Raw genomic sequence first — 23,612 nt, forward strand, 5'->3', positions numbered from 1 at the left:
CGAATGGAACATTAAGTATAGCAACAACAAAAATTGTAAGGGGGGGGGAGCGCTGTTGTTTATTTGCTCTCCGAGGGGGGGCTGACTCTCCCACACTTTGAAAACCCCTGGTTTAGGGTGTTTTAGGGCCATGACACAGCAAGAAAGCATTGAAGAACTAACACCATCTGAGGCTGATGGCATCCTGTTGCCTGAAGTCTTTGTTGAAAAGTTGCACTCGGATACACTCCAGCTGATTTCAGACATGCGTGTACAGTGCATTCTCTACCTGAGTGAAAGAAAAGAGCTTTGTGTACAAGGTTTTTTTTTCTTTCAACCCCTGACAGTTTGACTGCATTTTTCTTTTTTTCTTTCTTTTTTTTAAACTGAGGATTTCTCTAACCTCAAGGGAACAAGAGATGATGATATTTAATACAATGATTCAAAAAATAATTTTTTTTACACCCCAACACAAACTATCCACAACTTTCCCAAACTCTGACCTTTCCCATGATTCATTGCTGCATCATAACATCTTTCATCCGCTCCACTGTCTTGACGTTTGTAGCTAACGCTAACTGCTAGGTAGTTAGATCAAAGCTGAATAAAAGATAGTTACGCGGGTCTGATTTTCTGACTTGCTCTGGGGATAATCCGATCAAAGTGCCCCATCCATCTACCCTCAAGGAATGGATAGACGACATGAAGTTATGGCCTGATGTCAGCCATGTTGACATTTAATTATTTTATTCTTAGTGAGGGTGTTGATGGTGAGGAGCGAAGGAATTACAAAAGCACGGAGGCATACAATTATCTACACAGTAATAAAATCAGCAAAATTATGTGTAAAAGAGAAGGCGAGTTTGTTTTCTTAAAGGCTGAGGTTGAGCCTAGCCAGAGCAAAAAAAGAGAGATCCTGCAGTCATGCAGCAGCTATCATCTGGAAGGTAATAGCCCGGTCACACCGCCCGAACTTTGCTGGAGCGTTCCTGGAGCGGTGAAAAAAATTCATCACTGCTCGTAACCGTTCACCACCGTTTAACAAAAGTTGGCCCCCGTTAAAGCAACGCCGTATACGCTCGGCCACCGCTGATGTTTCTCGAGGGGCCCTCCTACCGCTCCAAAAGTTTTGAGCTGCACAAAATATTGCGAGCGGTGAGGAGGGGGCAATTTTCCGCCCCGGCAAAGTTCACCCCCGCTCCACCAACGCCCAGTCAAAGTTTGGCACCGCTAGACGCAAGTTCGTGGACGCTTGGGTCCGCTAGGCCAACGCAGAAATCTTGAACGCTGGACCACCGCTGCTTCGCCAGCGTTGCCCGGGCGGCGATTAAACGTTGCACAAACTTCGGTGGAGCGGTTGTAAGCGTTTTACGAGCAGACACGGGGTTGCTGGAACGGTGTTGGGCGTTGAAGCAGCTATCCATGGCGGCGATGAACTTTGGTTTGGCGTTGGTATAGAGGTGTCGGAGCGGGACCAGAATTTGGCTATAAATATGGGGAGAAATGGACCAGGAGCTCATTTGGAATCGAGCTGCCGTTGAGTTCAGACCTCATCTATATCGAATTTGCTCAAAGTTACAGTAAAACTGTATCACCATGGATGCTGAGAGACTTGCTATGATTGGTACACTAGTCCAGCAGCAGAATCAGAACCTCCTCAGATTGCAACAAGCTGTTGACAGAAGGAGAAGAGAGAGAAGAAGGAGAGACAGAGTTGTGTGGGTCAGACAGTGGATACTGAGAAGGCCTGAACATGGACTGTATGACAAGCTGATGGTGGAGCTTCTATCAAAAATCTATCAGAACTTGTATCAAAACGATCTGTTCAGCTCCGTAGTCACAAGCGGTATGCCGCTAAACCAACTTTATACCCCCGCCGAGCCAAAGCCCGCATGCGCAGAACGCCACTATACTAACGCTTGCGTCACTGCTAAACCAACACTCGCTACCGCTCGCTACCGCTAAACCAACGCTAAAGCAACGCCGGCTTCAGCGGTGCACCGTTAAGCCAACGCCCGTGTTTTCGATTTTTTTCCCATTTTGTGCGCGCTGACGAGCGTTGTCGAAATTCGGCCCCCCCTCCCTACCGTTCAAGGAACGCTCCAGCAAAGTTCAGGCGGTGTGACCGGGCTATAAGTTATGTCAGAGTAGAGCGATTTGTATTATTGTATTGGTTTACTAATAATGTAGTGTTTATATATTGTAAGTTGCTTTCGACAAAAGCATCTGCCAAATACCATAACCATATTAATCATAAGCACCTAGCTCGAGTCTAATAGAACTCTAGCAGCCGACTGTACCGTAATGCGTCTTGTATCGTCTCAAGAAACAAAAGCTCGGTCAGAGAAGCATAGGCTAACCATTTTAATGCAAATGTAAATGCTGTCAATCTTTAGAAACAATAAACATACCATACTTATTGTGTCTTGCAAAAGTATTCATCCCCCTTCATGTTTGTCCTATTTTGTTGCATTACAAGCTGGAATTAAAATGGATTTTTGGAGGGTTAGCACCATTGATTTACACAACATGCCTATCACTTTAAAGGTGCAAATTGTTATTTTATTGTGACACAAAAAATAATTAAGATGAAAAAACATAAATCTGGCGTGTACATAGGTATTCACCCCCCACCCCCCCCAAGTCAATACTTTGTAGATCCACCTTTTGCTGCAATTACAGCTGCAAGTCTCTTGGGGTATGTCTCTATTAGCTTAGCACATCCAGCCACTGGGATTTTTGCCCATTCCTCAAGGCAAAACTGCTCCAACTCCTTCAAATTAGATGGGTTGCGTTGGTGTACAGCAATCTTCAAGTTATGCCACAGATTCTCAATTGGATTGAGGTCTGGGCTTTGACTAGGCCATTCCAAGACATTTAAATGTTTCCCTTTAAACCACTCCAGTGTAGCTTTAGCAGTATGTTTAGGGTCATTGTTCTGCTGGAATGTGAACCTTTGTCCCAGTCTCAAACCTCTGGCTGACTCAAACAGGTTTTCCTCCAGAATTGCCCTGTATTTAGTGCCATCCATCTTTCCTTCAGTCCTGACCAGCTTTCCTGTCCCTGCAGATGAAAAATATCCCCACAGCATGATGCTGCCACCACCATGCTTCACTGTAGGAATGGTGTTCCCAGGGTGCTGGGTTTGTACCACTCACGGCATTTCCCGTGATGGACAAAAAGATCAGTTTTAGTCTCATATAACCCAAGAATCTTCTTCCATGTGTTTAGGGAGTCTGATACATGCTGTTGGGCAAACTCCAAACGTGTTTTCTTAAGCAATGGATTTTTTCTGGCCACTCTTCCATAAAGCCCCACTCTGTGGATCGTACGGCTTAAAGTGGTCTGATGGACAGATACTCCCATCTCCACTGTGGATCTCTGCAGCTCCTTCAGTGTTATCTTTGGTGATTTTGTTGCATCTCTGATTAATGCCCTTCTTGCCTGGTCTGCGAGTTTTGGTGGGCGGCCTTCGCTTGTCAGGTTTGTATATTCTTTCCATTTTGCTATAATGTGGTGGTCCGTGGGATATTCAAAGTTTGAGATATTTTTTATGACCCAACCCTGATCTATACTTCTTTTGTCTCTGACCTGTTTGGAGTGCTTCTTGGTTTTCATGTTGCTTGCTTAGTAGTGCTGCAGAGTCAGGGTCCTTCCAGAACAGGTTGATTTATACAGACATCATGTGACAGATCATGTGACACTTTGATTACACACAGGTGGATCTTAGTCAACTAATTATGTGACTTATGAAGTGAATTGTTTGGATGAGCTCTTATTTAGGGGTTTCATACGAAAGGGGGTGAATACCTATGCACACTCCAGATTTCTGTTTTTTTTCCATCTTAATTGTTGTTTGTGTCACAACAGAACAACAATTTGCACCTTTAAAGTGGCAGGCATGTTGTGTAAATCAAATGGTGATAACCCTCAAAAATCCATTTTAATTCCATCTTGTAATGTAACAAAACAGGACAAACACCGGGGGGGGGATACTTTTGCAATACACTGTAAATAATTTCTTGTCTTTGTATTTGACCAAGCTTCTTCAACTTCTTAACTACTCTGATTATTCCAGATACTGGATGGTATTTGTAGGCTATTTATTTACACGAGTACTTCAGCACTGGTCGCTCAGCATATCAGCATATGCCAGTCGCAAAAAAGACGTTATCCTCTGACTAAAACATGGTTCAGCTCCCTCAGCCTCAGCTGCTTGGATAAACTGGAAGTCAAAAACTGGCATCCAGGAGAGGCAGGTGTCCTGGCGACCTCGATTGTCTTTTGCAGTAAAGCCATGAATAGCTCTAGGGTTCTTTACAATACTCTGAAGTAACCACTTTTTCCACGCAAGCTGTTATTAAGGACGTAGCAAAAATCAGTGACATAAAAAGTGCTATAAATCCCAAATTAATAATAATAATAATAATGTTACATTTATATAACGCCTTTCTCAAACTCAAGGTTGCTTTACAAGGTCAAAGAAAACAACACACACAGAAGTTGCTAAAGAGTGGTGAGTTTATGCAGTGGTGGTGGAGAAGTGTTCATGAAACAGAGGGGTTTTGAGATGAGATTTGAAGAAAGGAAGGGAAGAGCAGTCACAGAGGGGTTGAGGGAGGGAATTCCAGAGTTTGGGGGCCATGGCGCTGAAGGACCTGCCACTCAAGGTAGAGCATCTATAGTGCGAGGGACAGCAAGGAGATTATGGCTAGAGGATCTGAGAGAGCGGGATGGAGTGTAAGGGGGTCAAATATTGGTGTGAAAATGAATTTAACCCATTTTTGGAGTAAATTAAGAATATTTCATATTCCAGATTTGCATTTTGACCTAAAATGTGCAATAATGTCCAATGAAAATGTAAACTGGAGCTCTGCACTCCAGAGACTGCACATGCAAACACGGGATCCAGTTATCTTGGTGCTAAAAATGTTTCTATGGTATTTTTATTGACTCTTTATTTCCAGCTTGGCTTGTAGTCTAAAATACACTTGAACATTGACAGGACATGCAAATGTCCTCATACAGCAATAGTTTGAATGATTTTCGTGGAAGTTTTTAGTTACATATGGTATAAATGTAGATCTGTTCTGTCTGATCGAGTGTGATGGAGATGTACAACAGGTCAGTAAGTCTTCTCATCTTTGGATCCTTGCCTCACTTCCTCCGAAGGAAGAGCTAAGGTATGGAAAGGGAACAAGGAAGTACAGTTACAGAAATGAGAGGAACCCTGAGTATTTGTTGTTTTTAGTCAGTATTTATTTATGTGAGTTAGGAGCTGGAGAGAATGCAAAAAATGTGGATCATCCATTTGGGTTCCTGAGAACTTGCTTAGAAAACACCAATTTCTTGTCATTTTTGAACTTCATTAATACATTAGAAATTGCAAACTAGTTTCTTAATTTACATGCCCGTTTTCTCAGTGAGTAACTAACTTGCAGATATTAATCTCCATCTGAAAGGTTCACTTAAAAGGGGGGAAAAAAGTCATACTGCCCAGGTGGAATAATGAGTAATGTCTGTACCGAACAGCCTCTGCAGTGAGAGAAAATGGTACGTTGGTGAAAAAAAAAAAAAAGGAGTTAGCCGACAGGAATTGTCAGCTGGTATTTGCGTGGCCCTTTCACACACTGGAGAAATGGAGTGCAGACTTTCAGACAGGTTTAAATTGTTAAAGGTCACAAAGTGATGCCTAGTGTGCCTCAGACTGATATACAGACAGGAAGCTAGACGAGAGGATTCAAGAAATTTCCTTGGCATCACAGTGAATTCTTGCTGACGAGGTGGCTTGTCTGATCGAGTGATGCCTGATCTGTATGCAACGTACCGTGTCTTGCAAAAGTATTCATCCCCCTTGGTGTTTGTCCTGTTTTGTCGCATTACAAGCTGGAATTAAAATGGATTTTTGAGGGTTAGCACCATTTGATTTACACAACATGCCTACCACTTTAAAGGTGCACATTGTTGTTTTATTGTGACACAAACAATAATTAAGATGAAAAAACAGAAATCTAGAGTGTGCATAAGTATTCACCCCCTTTCATATGAAACCCCTAAATAAGAGCTGCTCCAAACAATTCACTTCATAAGTCACATAATTAGTTGATTAAGATCCACCTGTGTGCAATCAAAGTGTCACATGATCTGTCACATGATGTTTATATAAATCAACCTGTTCTGGAAGGACCCTGACTCTACAACACTGCTAAGCAAGCAACATGAAAACCAAGGAGCACTCCAAACAGGTCAGAGACAAAGTTGTGGAGAAGTATAGATCAGGGTTGGGTTATAACAAAATATCTCAAACTTTGAATATCCCAGGGAGCACCATTAAATCCATTATAGCAAAATGGAAAGAATATGTCACCACTACAAACCTGACAAGAGAAAGCTGCCCACCAAACCTACACAGACCGGGCAAGGAGGGCATTAATCAGAGATGCAACAAAGATAACACTGAAGGAGCGGCAAAGATCCACAGTGGAGATGGGAGTATCTGTCTGTCAGACCACTTTAAGCCGTACACTCCACAGAGTGGGCCTTTATAGAAGAGTTATAGAAGAATTCATTGCTTAAGAAAACGCGTTTGGAGTTTGCCCAACAGCATATGTCAGACTCCCTAAACACATGGAAGAAGATTCTTGGGTTATATGAGACTAAAATAGATCTTTTTGTCCATCATGGGAAATGCCGTGAGTGGTGCAAACCCAGCATCCTGAGAACACCATTCCTACAGTGAAGCACGGTGGTGGCAGCATCATGCTGTGGGAATGTTTTTTTATCTGCAGGGACAGGAAAGCTGATCAGGATTGAAGGAAAGATGGATGGCACTAAATACAGGGCAATTCTGGAGGAAAACCTGTTTGAGTCAGCCAGAGGTTTGAGACTGGGACAAAGGTTCACATTCCAGCAGGACAGTGACCCTAAACATACTGCTAAAGCTACACTGGAGTGGTTTAAAGGGAAACATTTAAATGTCTTGGAATGGCCTAATCAAAGCCCAGACCTTAATCCAATTGAGAATCTGTGGCATAACTTGAAGACTGCTGTACACCAACGCAACCCATCTCACTTGAAGGAGTTGGAGCAGTTTTGCCTTGAGGAATGGGCAAAAATCCCAGTAGCTAGATGTGCTAAGCTAATAGAGACATACCCCCAAGAGACCTGCAGCTTTAATTGCAGCAAAAGGTGGATCTACGAAATATTGACTTTGGGGGGTGAATACCTATGCACACTCCAGATTTCTGTTTTTTCATCTTAATTATTGTTTGTGTCACAATAAAATAACAATTTGCACCTTTAAAGTGGTAGGCATGTTGTGTAAATCAAATGGTGCTAACCCTCCAAAATCCATTTTAACTCCAGCTTGTAATACAAAAAAACCAGGACAAACACCAAGGGGGATGAGTACTGTTGCAAGACACTGTACACACAAGAAGCGCTCTTTGGGCAAAAAAGTGTGTTAAATCTAGAGTTCTTCACCTTATTCCTCGTCGAGTGTTTTTTATTTTTATTTTTTATCTTGAAGGAAAATTGGGAGGCTAAGAAGGCTTAAAAATGCAAATAATTTTGAGTGTTTAAATTGTATAGAGCATGATTTTCACACTTGGACCACAGGATCTGTATTCACTTCTTGTATCATAGCGGTATCTGAATATCAAAAAAAAAAGTTTTCCATTTTAAAGGTTCAGTAGCCTGTGTCAACCTATGAGACATCGTGTAGGGAGGAGAATTGTTTGAAAATATGTTTGATTCAGTGGATTTATCTCCACTGAAAAGCAAACTGACAGGTGACAATAATGCCAGAATGTCTCTGTGAACACAGCTTAAGTAAAGCTTTATGAAATATTTAAGTTATTCCACAAAATCGAGTCGTACATGAGCTGCATAGCGCCGAGTCGGCTATAAGCCATGCACGAAGAGATTGAGTGGAATAACTCTTTTATTCTATCCACATTCACTGGATTTTGAGAAACAGAGCATTTTTATTTTTTGCAAATTCAGTAAATAAAAACTTTATAGAAAACATCAGACACAATCATTTCCACTTAGAATGTAAACAAACCAGCGAAATGACAGTAGCAATTTGTGAAAAATGCTATAATAATTCTTGGAAAAAAATATATATATATTAAAATTATATATAAAAGTATTTGACAGTAAGAAAATTATATATATATATATATATATATATATATATATATATATATATATATATATATATATAAAATTTTCTTACTGTCAAATACTTTTATTCCATTTTGGGGGGGTGGGTTGATTTTGAGTAGAGTTTTTATTTTGTACTCGGTTGGTTTAGTAACCTGGGTAGAGGTTACTACCCAGTTTGTTTGTTTGTTTATATATATATATATATATATATATATATATATATATAAAAACATTTTCTTACTATCAAATACTTTTATTCCATATTTTGTTTTTAAATTTTTTTAATTATTTATTTTTTTTGGGGGGGGGGTTGATTTTGAGTAGAGTTTTTATTTTGTACTCGGTTGGTTTAGTAACCTGGGTAGAGGTCCGTCTCTACCTAGGCTTTGCACTCTGGAGAGGATACTCCAGCTTTGCCATAGCGTTGACAACAACACGGGAAGTAGCAGACTACCAGTTATAAGTCTCATGCTCGATTGGCATAGAGCGAGATGCCAGGGGTCGCTTCCGACAGTGGGAGAGGTCATCAGACCTCATTGGGCAGCTACCGCCCGCCTTAAGCTGGGCAGCTCCCAGTCAGTAAGGTGCTGCCTCGCCACGGTCCGTTAACTCTTCTGGGTGCGTAGGGTTTAGAGCGCAAGCCAACAAGCGGACCATCAACTTTTGCACCACGAACTAATAAGAAGAAAATTCCCGCCCTACGACTGGGCACCTGGAACATATAAACTATGTCTCCAGGTCTTTCTGAGGACTTACAGAATATAAGCGACGTATGGAAGACTGCAATTATTGATATAGAACTCAACAGGCTCCAGCTGGATGTCGTCGCCCTTCAAGAGACGCGACTAGCAGATTCAGGATCTTTAAGGGAGAAACATCTCTCTTTTTTCTGGATGGGAAGATCAGTAGATGCGACCCGGGAGCATGGCGTTGGCTTTGCTGTCAGGAACACCCTGCTGGGATTCATCACCCCACCTACTGGTGGAAGCGAAAGGATCTTGTCTCTAAAACTCCACTCTTCGGCAGGACCAGCCACCCTAATCAGTGTCTATGCGCCGACTCTGACGTCCTCTATGGAAACTAGGGGTGTAACGATTAGTTTTAACAACGATTCGATTCGAATCACGATTCATGGTTGTCGATACGATTCAAGGACGATTTTGGTTAATTTAGAACGATACGATCCGAAACGATTCAGTGACTTGAAATCGATTCAGTAACATTTTAGCCAAAAATTAAACCAGTGTCACTGAAATAAATACCTGGATACTGGACAGTGCAGGTGAAGTTTTCTAGATTCCTGTTGTTTCTTGTAAGGGAATCAGGTATCATTATGGATATAAACAAACAAGTAAACAACAATTAGTGGCAAATGCATTGACGTTTTATTTGAATTAAGTGCAACCAACACTAGGTTGAAAAAATATATACTTCTAAAACTTCTGATTTTGTTTTTCCAACACAAAAATATAAAAATATTATCATATATATATAAAATTTATTTATTTATCAAAAATAAAGTGCAACCAATTTTTTTAGGTTGAATTAATAACAGTAGGTTTACCTGTTGTTTTTTTAACATAGAAAAATTTCCCGCTCGCCGGCTTCTCCTCTGCTATCCGCCATCATGCTATGTTTTGATTTGTGCTGCTGCTGGCGCGTGACGATGACGTCACAGACAGGCAGACTGAATCGGGTAACCTTTAATGCCTTTATCGTTAAAAGTGCTAAAAAAAACCCCACATCAATATAAAGTCTGACATGATTAAATCCAATCCGTTATTTCCTAGTATCGATACAATCGATTGATTACCTTTTAAAACGATATTAGATCGATGTATGTCGTCCGGAAGGCCAACTTGCCAAGCACAGATCATTGTAGTTGGATTGTAGGAAAATAAATCGATTCATCGATGTAGTGGATGAATTGTTACACCCCTAATGGAAACCAAAGACAAGTTCTATGATGATCTAGCCACAACTATCGAGAGAATTCCTGAGAAAGAGCCACTGTTCGTCCTTGGGGACTTCAACACCAGAGTGGGCGCAGACCACACCTCATGGCCCACTTGTCTGGGGCAGTTCGGGATCGGGAAGATAAACGAGAATGGCCAACGCCTGCTTGAACTTTGCTGCCATCACGGCCTCTGTGTCAGCAACACATTCTTCAACACAAAACCCCAACACAAAGTGTCCTGGAGACATCCCAGATCTAAACACTGGCACCAGCTTGATCTGATCCTGACCAGACGCTCCAATCTGCCAAGCATCGCCATCACATGCAGCTATCAGAGCACTGACTGTGACACGGACCATTCTCTGGTATGCAGCAAGGTTAAACTGCGGCCAAAGAGACTGCAATGCTCAAAGAGGGAAGGTAGGCCATGCATCGACACCGGCAAGATTCATGACCAGAAGAAAGTAGAGGAATTTGTGCAAATGTTGACCACAAAGGTCCACCTGATGCGGACGCTTGTGACAGGTGGGAGCATTTCAAGACCGCTGTCCATAGAGCTGCCTTATCTACATTCGGTAAGAAAACAAACAAGACCGCCGACTGGTTTGAAACTCACTCGGAGGAACTGATACCTCTCATAGAGGCGAAACGGAAAGCACTAGCAGTATACAAGGAATGTCCCAGTGAAAGTAAGCAGCAAGCTCTTCGAGCTGCCTGAGGGAAAAGTTCAGCAAATGGCAAGGAGATGTGCCAATGACTACTGGCTCCAGCTCTGCTCCCAGATACAACTAGTAGCTGATATGGGCAACTAGGGATGCGTACCAGTATGCCGGACCAGTTCTGGACTTGTAAAAATGTTTCGGTTCAGGTCCAAAAAAACCAAAACCCCAGTGATTCGGTACTGGACTTGTAAAAAATCTCGCACTCACATATATCCTTTTTGTTCTAGACCATCTTGAACCTTCCATAGATCGCGAAATTTGTGGTGGAAAAAGACGAAAACATTCTCATGCATCGCTGTGTATGGCGGCCATTGTTGAATTCCCGAAGTCTCGCAAGTTGTCGCAACTGCTCGTGAGATTTGGATGACGTCAAGAGAAGCTAGCGATGTGATTGGCTAAACACCGCGTGGCTGCCAGTAGGCGCCATATTGGACATTTAGAGGTCTTTTGTGTTTTCTCGGCAGCAGACGGGGTCATGTTTGTTTGACCTCCCTGGTTTACACAATGCTGCGGCGTAGTAGCAGCAGGGTATGGGACCATGTAACAAAACTCCCACAGAACCAGGCAAAGTGTAAACTTTGTGAGAGCGTTATCCACACTGCTGGAGGTACTTCTAACATTGCAAGACATCTGCCAAGTCGCTCGTGTTATGCTGTTATAACATTATTCAAATATGCCATGGGTTCAGGTCCGGACTTATTAGGTCCGGACCTGAACCTAAACCTCTGGATTCGAATCCGGACCTGAACCTGAACGTGGGTTTAGGTACGCATCCCTATGGGCAACATCAAGGGGATGTATGATGGCATCAAGCAAGTAATAGGCCCAGCACAGAAGAAAACCGCTCCTTTGAAGTCCACTACAGGCGAGGTCATCCATGACCGGGTACAACAAATGGAGCGTTGGATGCAGCACGACTCTGAATTGTACTCCACAGAAAACCTAGTGGCTGAAGAGGCGCTGAACACAATTGATGCCCTACCCGTGTTGATGGAATTAGACAGTGAACCAACCCTCACAGAACTTGGCGACACCTTGGACTGCCTTGTTTCTGGCAAAGCTCCAGGGAAAGACGGCATCCCTGTGGAAGTCCTTAAGTGTAGCAAAAGGACCATTATACGTGAGATACATGAAATACTCTGTGCTTGCTGGAGAGAGGGTGAGGTTCCACAGGACATGAGAGATGCTAACATCTTCATGCTGTACAAAAACAAAGGGGACAGAAGTGACTGCAACAACTACCGTGGTATCTCTCTCCTCAGCGTAGTCAGGAAGCTATTTGCTCATGTTGCACTAAAAGGACTTCAGATACTTGCGGACTGAGTGTACCCCGAATCACAGTGCAGCTTCCGAGCCAACAGGTCCACCATTGATATGATATTCTCCCTTTGCCAACTTCAGGAGAAGTGCAGAGAGCAGCAGAAGCCACTGTTTATTGCCTTCATTGATCTCACGAAGGCCTTTGACCCTGTCAGTAGGGACGGCTTATTCAAGATCCTTTCAAAGATTGGATGTCCACCCAAACTTCTTAGCATTGTCAAGTCTTTTCATGACAATATGAAAGGAACTGTGATCTTCAACGGATCAACTTCAGACCCATTTGAAATCCGAAGTGGTGTGAAGCAGGGCTGCGTGCTTTCGCCAACCTTGTTTGGCATTTTCTTTGCTGTTTTGATAAAGTATGCATTTGGGGCTGCAACTGAAGGCATATATATCCGGAGTAGGTCAGACGGAAAACTCTTCAACCTCTCAAGGTTGAAGGCGAAGTCAAAAGTCCAGCTGATGGGGCTGCGTGATTTCCTGTTTGCCGATGATGCAGCAATCACCACCCATTCCAGCGAAGACCTACAAACTCTTATCAATCGTTTTAGAAGCGCCTGTCAGGATTTTGGGCTCACTATCAGCATTAAGAAAATGCAAGTCATGGGTCAGGGCACTGACTCAACTCCCTGGATCACCATCTCCAATCATGAACTGGAAGTTGTCCATGATTTCGTTTACCTTGGTTCTATTATCTCCGACATGCTCTCTCTGGACTCCGAGCTTAACAAACGCATCGGCAAAGCATCCACTACTATGTCCAGACTGGGGAAAAGAGTGTGGACTAACAAAAAACTGACAGAGCACACAAAGATTCAAGTTTATCGAGCTTGTGTGCTGAGTATTCTTCTGTACGGTAGTGAATCCTGGACTCTTCGTGCCCCTCAGGAAAGAAAGCTAAATGTCTTCCATATGTGCCGTCTCCGACGCATTCTCAACGTCACCTGGAAGGACAAACTCCCCAATACCACAATTCTGAAGCGAGCCACGGTCCCCAGCATGTACACGCTGTTAAAGCAGAGACGCCTGCGTTGGCTCGGTCATGTTGTGAGGATGGAAGATGGCCGTATTCCAAAAGCTCTACTTTATGGGGAGCTGCTGGATGGGAAATGTCCAATTGGAAGACCTCAACTATGATTCAAAGACGTCTGTAAGGGGGACATGATAACCCTGGGATTCAACATTCAAAACTGGGAAGCCTTAGCATCTGTGCGCTCCATTTGGCGGCAAGCAGTACAACAAGGCCTTTCAAAGTTTGAGGAGACATTAACCCAGCACACAGAGGCGAAGAGACTTAGATGGAAGGCCTGATATCAGAGTGATCGACCAGCCACTGACTACATCTGCCTGCAATGTGGAAGAGACTGTCATTCTAGGATCGGCCTGTCCAGTCACACTCGAAGCTGCTCCAAACAATCCACCCAAAGTGCGACTCGATAGTCTCTCGAGACTGATGGATGCCAAGAAGAAGAAGAGGTTTAATAACACACTCCGCCATTTTGTTTTTCTCTGGTCATGGTATATGAGCTGATAGCCTAGTAGTAGAGTAGCCAATCAGAGCGTGCAATTGCTCATATCCAGTGAATGTGGATAAAATAATTAACAATTATTTGCCAAAGGCAACATGAATATCGGCGAATAATAACCGAGACAAAATCTAGGTTATTATTCACCAATATTCACTGAGCCTGAGGCAGATACTTGTTTTAGTATAAATACACTAGTGATTATTTTTGAAAAATAGTATTAAAAATTTATATCAGTCTTCAAAAGCAGTAAATTTACTAACATTGTTGGCTCTACGCACCATCTGGTGCACGAGAAATGAATGAATGAAAAATCTTCAAAAGCGGCATACAAATGTAATGCGTGCAAGCTTGTGTAAATTATCTATGCCGAGTCACATAAAATACTTTTTGAAATAGATAAAATAAATCACAATTCCACCTTACCTTTGAATAACTTTAGACCAAACTTTGTAGCATCTTTACTGCTTTTAGGAACAGCATTTTCTTTCATCATTTGTAATTCTTCCTTATTTGTGGTGACAAAGCGCTTGGCCGCCATTTTGCCGAGTTGCTGAAGGTGATTATCGAGAAATAACCCAAATCTCTCACCCAATCAGTGCCTGCAATTTTCTATAATCTCCTGTGTATCTATATGAATAACTGTATATGGTTTAGATTGTATATTTATCAGTTGAATATAAGGAGAAGTGGGCCGGAATGCTAAAGCTCCTGCAAGTTTGATTTAGAGAAACTGCCAGGGGACAGAAACTAATACAGTAGCATGCAGTATTGGTTCTTATCAGTATCCAAGAACACCTTGCTGCTGATAGCATTTTATTGAATAGACGATTTTTATGGTGGGATGTGACTGATGTCAATGCCATTTCCTGCACACCTGTACAGTTTTTGTATTGACTTCAGACTGCTGCTGATGATTTCCTCTCTTGTCCTGATAGTGTTTCGTAATTTCCTCTTTTCCTGGGAGGATGATGTACTGCAGCAGATGATAAGGGCTGATGTGAGAACACTGTCTCGATCATGGTAGTATAGAATTGCACAGTAGATGAAACCTCATAAACTGCTTTTCTGAGGATGTGTAAAGCTTCTTATGGATGAAAAAGGGCAATAATGTGAGATTGCATTACCAAGAAACTGTTAAAAATGAGCAGGGGGGAGCAGAGATGATTTTCCTGAAGTTAATGTGTTGTGTGTTTTAAGGGATTTGAGTTCAAGCGTGTTCTACATGCCCAGGGTTAGTAGTGGGTTCGATTCTTGGTGGTGCTTTGACTCTGCGTCATTAGCAGTCAGAGCAGTGACAGTCTCTGAACTTAATCAACTTGACAGGTGAGCCTGTAAAGTCACTTTTGTCTGCGTTTGTGAGTGCCTGTGGGTGCAATTTTTATTGATTGGGTTTGAAGGTTAGAAATCTCAGACTGGTGACTTATGTGTGGAGGAGTTTCAAAGGTGGATTTGTTGGAAATGTGTGTGAATCAATGTGTGATGGTCTTTTGTGGGCATGTCCATGATTTTCTTACAGTTTGGATATTGAGGGAATATTTGGCTGGTTCTTTGTTTTCCAAAAAAATAAAAAGCAACATTTTTAAGAAAACCTAACAGAGCCAAAATACAGGGTGTTTCAAAAAATTTGCTATCATTTCACAATCTAATAACTTTGCCAGTTCTTGTTCAATTGACCTCAAATGTTAACACCATGTGTGGAAACAGGTCAAAATTTTATGTTTAATGTTTTTGTTTTTATTTTTTTAGGTATAGAAATGACATTCGCTGGAAAAGAAAAGGCGTTTTGTGTGTTAGTGTGCAGTGTCTCAGGCGGCGTGCATATTGAAAATTTGTGAAATCGTTCATGGAATCCAAATACCTTTTGAATTTCTCATTCAAATTTTGAGGAATAAATCTTATATTGCTCAAAATTAAGCCTGTTCAGTTTCATTTGCCTAGACTATGTAGTTTTTGGGATATTTACATCTCAGATAATCTCACTTTTTTTTTAAACACATTGTATTTGTTTCCTGTTAGTTGCTGAGGTTGCAAATAGGGTTAAGTGCATTATTTATCTACACTGTGTGTATGGGGGGGGTTTGTACACTGACTGGCCACTTTATTAGGAACACCCATCCACCTGCTGTTTTATGCAGTTCTCTAATCAGCCAATCTCTTGACAGCAGCACAATGCATAAAATCATGCAGATACAAATCAAGCGCTTCAGTTCGTGTTCACTTCAAACATCAGAATGGGGAAAAAATTGTGATCTCAGAGTGTGACTTTCACTGTGGTATGGGTGTTGGTTTGAGCCAGATGGACTGGTTTGAGTATTTCAGAAACTGCTGATCTCCTAGGGTTTCCACACACAACAGTCTCTAGAGTTTACACAGAATGGTGCAAAAAACAAAAAAAACACTGAGTGAGTGACAGTTCTGTGGGTGGAAATGTCTTGATAAGAGAGGTCAGAGGAAAACGGCCAGTTTGGTTTGAGGTGTCAGGAAGGATATAGTAACTCAAAGCAACTCTTTACAGCTGTGGTGAGCAGAAAAGCATCTCAGCATGCAACAGGAGAAGACCACATTGGGTTCCACTTCTGCAGCCAAGAACAGGAACCTTAGAATCAAGAACAAGTTCCTATTAAAGTGGCCAGTGAGTTTGTGTATGACAACCTGTTAGGGTATGTAGAGTCCTTCTTGACTGCTCACCCAACCCTCACTGTCTGTGTGTAGACTTAAAGCTCATATGCAACGGTTTTAATTTTATGCTCATTTGAAACTTTATATGTTAAAAAACCCTCTGTAATTTTCTTCTGGTCCCAAGAAGTATTGTTAATAAGTAATAATTAAAATAAGTTAGCGCGGATCGTAGTGAATTTCTGTTCGGCTATTTTCGTGACCACTCTGCGCGTGACGTCATTTAAGCCACTTCCGTTTACTTACATTGCTGTTTGGCTTGAGTGCAGACGTGCGTTCAGGAATTTCCAAAGAAAAACCATGCCTTATTGTTGTACAGTGAACTGTAACAACGGGACCGGTTCAGGAAGAAGTTTTTACCGTTTTCTGAAAAAGGAGAAGAGGCAGAGCGAGTGGGTTGGCTTTTTCCGAAAAAGGAGAAGAGGCGGAACGAGTGGGTTGGCTTTTTCCAAAAGTGGAGACAAGGCAGAGAGAGTGGATTGTGCGCATGAAGCCGGAGGGTTGGATTTTTCCGGAAGAGGAGAAGAGGCGGAGAGAGTGGATTGTGCGCGTGAAACAAAATCAAGCAGTCAAAGAAGAAACGGACCAGCAACGCTCAAGCAAAAAGGAGAAGATTGGAGGTAAACATTTTTACTTTTGCTTGCAATTGACAAGTCAAGAATCCTGAGGGATCCTGTACAATGATTGTGGAAATGAGACAAAGGCATATTTCCTCGCTTAGAGTAGGCTATAAATAGTATAATGCCGCGGATGGCAGGCTAATGTGGCCTACCGGTGCACTGTCAAGTAATCGTTACCTATATCCACTAGAGAGGGCGGTTTAATTATTCTTCAAAAGGGCTCTTATTTAGTATTATGACGAAAGTAGGAATTTATCATAACTACCAGGATAAATCGTTTGGGCGCGAGTCTTGTTGAGGCCCGGGGTCACCGCGATCAGAGTCGTCCGAGTCGCTGTCTGATTCCGAGGCCGCACGGTCAAACCAGTGAGCCACATTCACAGATTGCTCTGCAACAGCCATAGGTTCATACAGTACATGTATGGTTTCACCTCTCAATATTCAATTTGGAGAGTTCCTACTTCAAAATCGCTATCGCTTTCAGACATTTTACACAACCTCTCACGACCAAAGTCCGTACACGTGTGCTCGGTTCGCAAGTAAACACAGAACTGCTCCCAGTCTGTTTGGCTTAAATGACATCACAACGACTGTCCCCTGGCGGTGAAAGTGCGCATAAGTAAGATGTAAACAAACCTTTGGAAATTGGGCAAAACAGTATATTTTAACTGTTTTATTCAATTTTAGGGTGCAAATTAGACACTAGGAAGATTGAATTCGCTTTTTGGGTCGTTCTTCTAGACAATAAAGTTGATATTCTACGTTTCACCTCTGACCGTTGCCTATGACCTTTAATGGCACTGAGGCCTCCTGCTGTTATTGCACTCGACTGTATTTAACAGTTTTTTTCCTTCAGCTGTCTCACTGCTGAACTCCGCCCCTCCGGTCCCCCCCTCCACACACACACACACACACACACACACCAAACACCGGACCAAACTGAATTGACTTGAACTGACTTCACTGCACTATCACTATTTGCACTACTGTTTATTCATACCGTATTTTGTATATATCCTCCCCCTTCCTCTCTTCCCCATATCTTATTCTATTTATATTTGTATATGTAAATACTTAATTTATTTTAATTTATCTAGAAGTTTTCCTTTCGCCTGTAGTCTGCTGGGATAGGCTCCAGCTTGCCTGCGACCCTGTAGAACAGGATAAAGCGGCTAGAGATGATATGAGTTTTCCTCTATTTCTTTTCTCTGTTTATCTGTAATGATGCTGCTGGAATCTTAATTTCCCTGAGGGAACCCTCCCAAAGGGATCAATAAAGTTTTATCTAATCTAATCTACTGCAAGTATCTATATCATATCATACCATTACACTATAGTACATTCATATTGCACATTTGTACATACTCTAAATATCTATCATATCATTATACCATTCCATACCCTATAATTCCTGTACATTTATATTTGTATATTACACTTGTGTTAGGCGGCATGGTGGTGTAGTGGTTAGCGCTGTCGCCTCACAGCAAGAAGGTCCTGGGTTCGAGCCCCGGGGCCGGCGAGGGCCTTTCTGTGTGGAGTTTGCATGTTCTCCCCGTGTCCGCGTGGGTTTCCTCCGGGTGCTCCGGTTTCCCCCACAGTCCAAAGACATGCAGGTTAGGTTAACTGGTGACTCTAAATTGACCGTAGGTGTGAATGTGAGTGTGAATGGTTGTCTGTGTCTATGTGTCAGCCCTGTGATGACCTGGCGACTTGTCCAGGGTGTACCCCGCCTTTCGCCCGTAGTCAGCTGGGATAGGCTCCAGCTTGCCTGCGACCCTGTAGAAGGATAAAGCGGCTAGAGATAATGAGATGAGACACTTGTTATTTACTGCTACGCACTTCTGGTTAGATGCAATCTGCATTTCGTTGCCTTGTACCTGTGACGTGCAATGACAAAGTTAAATCTAAATAAAATCACCACTTCAGAGAAAATCCATCATACTCCTTAAACAGCAGAGCTGACACTGCACTAGATTAACAGTATATAAGCGCACATGGCATCACTGGGGATTTGTAATCCGTTCCATAACAGATTGTGTTGCATTTGTGAATGCGGTGCCTCCTTGAGTGGAAGGGAGAGTACTGCAGCCTGCACATTGACGTTCTGCCTCCAGGGGTCAATAGTGATCCATATTTTATCTCCAATTTGCCTGACATTGTTCCTTAAAGGAGAACTGAAGTCATTTTTAAACTTGCTTTATTTCATAATTAGTGTGTTATTCAATTACGTTTTCGGTTTTAGTAACCTGATATCGTGACTCGAATTGGCAACTAATTGCAATTAAATATTATACTTATCGGCCTATTCGGTTTTTAGCCATGTTGAATTTAGTTCGTTTGGTCCACGGCAGGCGTCATTTATCCAGACGATCTTTGAGACTTCGAAACGTGAAGTGTCAGCCAGGTGTCAGTGCCGCCATTTTGAAAACTGTTTTCCAAACGAAATATTGTAGAAAAACGAGTTTAAATGATGATTACTTCCTACTTTTTTCAAACTTTCCTGAGTGCTATCAAAACAAACAAAACTTCCAGCTTGATTACATCAGCATTCGAAAGAGGGCGTGTGCATCTTGTGACAACGTTGGCAGATGTTGGTCACTTTGATTTCTGCTGTACGTTTTACTTCCGTCCTACGATGTCTCGCACAGGTCTCAACGAATCTTGTTTATGGCCATTGCTTGACATACGGACTGATATATTACAGAGCATATTTCAAACACTCATAACTTGCTATAGCAGTGACAAAATAGCTATCAAAAATGCATTCCTATATTTAATAAAATGAGAAATAGAATTTTGATTATAAAAAATTTGCCTTCAGTTCTCCTTTAATGCAGGGATCTCAGGCTGCAGGCCTGGAGAGCAACAGCGCTACATGCCTCATTTACTGTAATACAGCTGATTTAACATCCGCTAATTATCGAGCTGAATTCAGTGTGTTTCAGCCATCCAGAACCTGACTTTAACCCTTCTGCTTTACTGGCTCAGTAGACTAGTTATGAAAGTGTTTTGTATTATCTTGAAATAATTTTTGCATCTGATAAATTTAATTTTTCACCGTCTGTCAAGTCAAGTCAATGTGGCCTCAGCTGAGCCATACATCTGATGGCCCAGTCATCACGATTGTTGATGCACAATGTTGGTTCAGAGAGACTCTGAGCCCCAGTGTCCCTCATTAGTGTCTAGAACGGTGGCTGTATGGCAGCCCCTTCTCAGATAACCATGGGTTGGACGCCACAGCACTAGCTGACTTGCAGGAAGGTCAGGGTGACGATAGCAATGACCAACAAGGCCGAGCTTCCTGTAGCCAGTCTTGTCCGAGATACAGGGGGTGTCACCGTACAGCTCAGAATTGGTGATATCGTCTCTCCAGCTGATGTTAAGTACCCTGCAGAGCATGTAGGTGCCATTTAGGGATTTCTCCAATGCAGTTGTGAGGGTCTAGCCCTCGCAACCATTAAGCAAAACCGGTTTGACAGTAGCTGAGAAGAAACAAAGCTTTAGCTGTCTAGATAGATTTGATCACCAAACATCCATCATACTGTTGAGTACTTTCTCAGCTAACCTCAATGTCCGTCCCGTCTCAGACGAGTTCACCCACGAGCCAAGGTACTTGAAATCAGAAACCTCATCTCACTGTCTGTACCTACAGGATAAACTGCATTAGATCAGGATTTCTAGGCTGAACAGTTTAAATTAATGAGGAGACATGAAGGAGTGGATAGTAAAATACTGAAAATGGTGTAATGTAGTAGTAATAATAATAATAATAATAATAAGTAATAATGATGAATGATGCTGCTTCTTCCTTAACAACCTTCCTTCCTCAGTGATTGACATCAAGCTGGACAAACCGCAAGAGCCGACTACCACCGAAGGCGGATGCTCCTGTTAATAGCTCACAGCTAATCGGGCCGCTTCATTTACACCACATGCTTGTTGTGTTGCTTTCTGTTGGTTGAGTTATTCGAGTTTTCAAGATTGGATATTTGGCACTCATGTTTGACCACAAGGTCACTGGTTGAAAACAGTGTTAAGTCAATTTCAGTTGTGAAATAATACACTTTATTAACAAAATTGCCAAAAAGTCTTAAAAAATTTGAAAGGGATAGGAAAAGACCCCCAACAACAACAACAACAAAAGTTCATGGATTAGTTTTTGTTTTTCGTTTTTATTTTTGTACACTCAAAGAAAATCTCTAAAAAAAATAATAATGATAAATAAATAAAAAAAAGAAGAAGAAAGAAAGATGATAGGTTTCAAACTGCTTCTTGTATGAGGAAGATTCATCAGGCAGCCAGGATAGTTTGAAGGGAACCCGAACAATAATTACTGGCTGAAAATCCAAAACAAGCGTGCATGCAAGACCTGTTTTTCATCGCTGGTTTAGAATTTTGTAACTCCACTCGATTCTGTCAGCTGGCATACGTGTACACGACTTTGAAGATGTCCATGTAAGTGCTTACTCACACACGTGACTATGCACTGGATCAAAACTTCACCTTGTTTTAAGGCTTGTGAGTGTTTTAATGTACTTCAGAGAGAGCCAGTGTAGAAAACTGAGGCTCAGCCACATCAACTTTGAATCCCAGCCTGGAGAAATGTACTTTGTTTTTTCATTACCACACAAGCTTCTCTTCACAAGCTTCTCTCATACTTCTCATATTTTAGTCACGTGAAACGAGAAGATGATTTATAGACTCAAAATCTTGTCTGTTCAGTAAGACACAGTATGATTTGATGTATGATTTCTCTCCAGATTGTAATAGACTGAAGAGCTGATCAATTTGACATTCCTATTAAAAAAAAAAAAAAGCAAGCAGGAACGTGTAAGCTTTTTCGTATTGACATAGTATAGTATAGTCAAGCTTCACTGTAAATAATGCTTTAAGGTCGATAGAATATGTAGTATTCCTCCAAACACAGCATTAGGTGACTACTGAGAGTTAGGGTTATGCAGAAATCTACTGTAGGTGCTTTATAAATTCGCATCGCTCGGGGACGTTGAGGTCCGCTCCTGCGTCGTGAGGTCACACACAGCGCAGTAGCATAGACTACTTTTTATTTCAATCCTTAATGCACTTTTGAAAGGAAGATGTAAATGTTTCAAGGTTGTTGTAGAGAATATCTCACCAGTCACTATTAAAGAAATGACATGACTTTTCTCTTTAGTACCGCTACATCTATTCACAGTTAGAAATAATCACGCACATTTATCTTTTTTTTTTCCTTCATGAGTCAAACACTAATAGCCTCACAAGGGACATGGAGAGAAACAAACATTAAAAAAGATGCACTTTTGCAAGGATTCGCAAAACTTTTCCATTTAGCTCAATGTACTTCAGGGTCACTTCAGTGACACAGACACCATGATTGAAACCACAATCATGGCATGCACATACCAGTGGGAGAGGACCAGAGAATTTTGAGACTGATAGAACCCCAGATTTCTCGGGAATACTTTATCTTTGTAAACCAGAATAGACAAATTGCTCAGCTTCACAGTAAATCAGAGAGTCGAGAGATTTTTGAGTGACATTCCAGATAACAAGTGCATTGCCAAGGGTTTCAAGTGAAATTTGCACAAGAGGGTTTTGGATTCTTATCCACCTGCAGCAGCAAGATCATATCCATTTCCTGCTAATTTTAGTGGAGATATGCGCTTTCTGACTGCATTATCTGTGCGCTGTATCACTGTACACATTCATTCACCTACCTGATTGTTTTGTCGGACCTCGGCTGCATAGAAGAAGCAAAACAGGCATCAGTTGTGCACTGTCACTCATTAATGACACACAAATCTCAGCTTTGCCCTCGGTCTTATCTCCCTGATGCCTTCACTTATTTTTCAAAAGGCCTGGATAGTGGCGGCCCAGCGTGCGCATATGTTAGAGCATAAAACTGGGGTGTGAGGGTATTTATTGGTTGATTGTTTAACCGTTTACTTTGGCACCTTGTGACATTTGTTTACATTTTTGTTTACTCCCTGTATCACCTCATTTCACCTCATTTGTTCTTTCACCATTGTGTAGATAGAGTCGACTATATCATTAGGCATGAACAGGATGTGTGTATATATAGTCTAGCCCTTATAAGGTGTGTACCAAAACAACAGTGAATCTGTGATTTGTTCATTCTTTTGTTGGCACAGTAATACACACCATTCTTGGCAAAAACAAGCAAACGTCTGTGTGTACGTTGGGTCCTGCTTCAGAGAGTGAGGCCATTCCTAGTGTAAATGTTTCAACTTGAGTCTGATTGATTCAGAGCTCACTCTCCATTCACACTGTACAGAGATCTAGCATGTCTGTCTGAACCAATAAAAATCAATTAAAAAAAAACAATAAAAAGAAAAAAAGTCTTATTACCTACCTGGATTCTGTTGCTTTTAATTTAACTGCATTTATCTGACAAATTTGTGATGTTAAGATACCGATTCATAAAGTATTGATCATCAAATAAGTCAGAGTGGATCTTTATAACTTTCTTTCTCCTTTGGGTAGCACTATTGCCTCACAGCAAGAAGGTCCTGGGTTCAAACCTGCTGGTTGACTGGGTCCTTTCTGTGTGCAGTTTCCATGTTCTCCCTGTGCCTGTGCGGGTTTCCTCTGGGTGCTCTGGTTTCCTCCTACAATC

General features: G+C 41.8%; 1 protein-coding gene across 2 annotated transcripts in view; it reads left to right on the forward strand.

Annotated features, from left to right (window-relative positions):
* The window catches only part of rab6ba (RAB6B, member RAS oncogene family a), a 220,852-nt gene extending 197,652 nt beyond the window's left edge, over window positions 1-23,200 (forward strand). For both annotated transcript variants that reach the window (XM_060918333.1, XM_060918334.1), the window contains exon 8: window positions 20,806-23,200. In XM_060918333.1, the coding sequence (XP_060774316.1) occupies window positions 20,806-20,870 (65 nt within the window). In that variant the 3' untranslated portion in view covers window positions 20,871-23,200. The remainder of the gene's footprint in view (window positions 1-20,805) is intronic.
* The last annotated feature ends 412 nt before the right edge of the window (window positions 23,201-23,612 follow it).

This window comes from Neoarius graeffei, chromosome 4 (assembly GCF_027579695.1).
Source record: "Neoarius graeffei isolate fNeoGra1 chromosome 4, fNeoGra1.pri, whole genome shotgun sequence".
Taxonomy (NCBI): domain Eukaryota; kingdom Metazoa; phylum Chordata; class Actinopteri; order Siluriformes; family Ariidae; genus Neoarius; species Neoarius graeffei.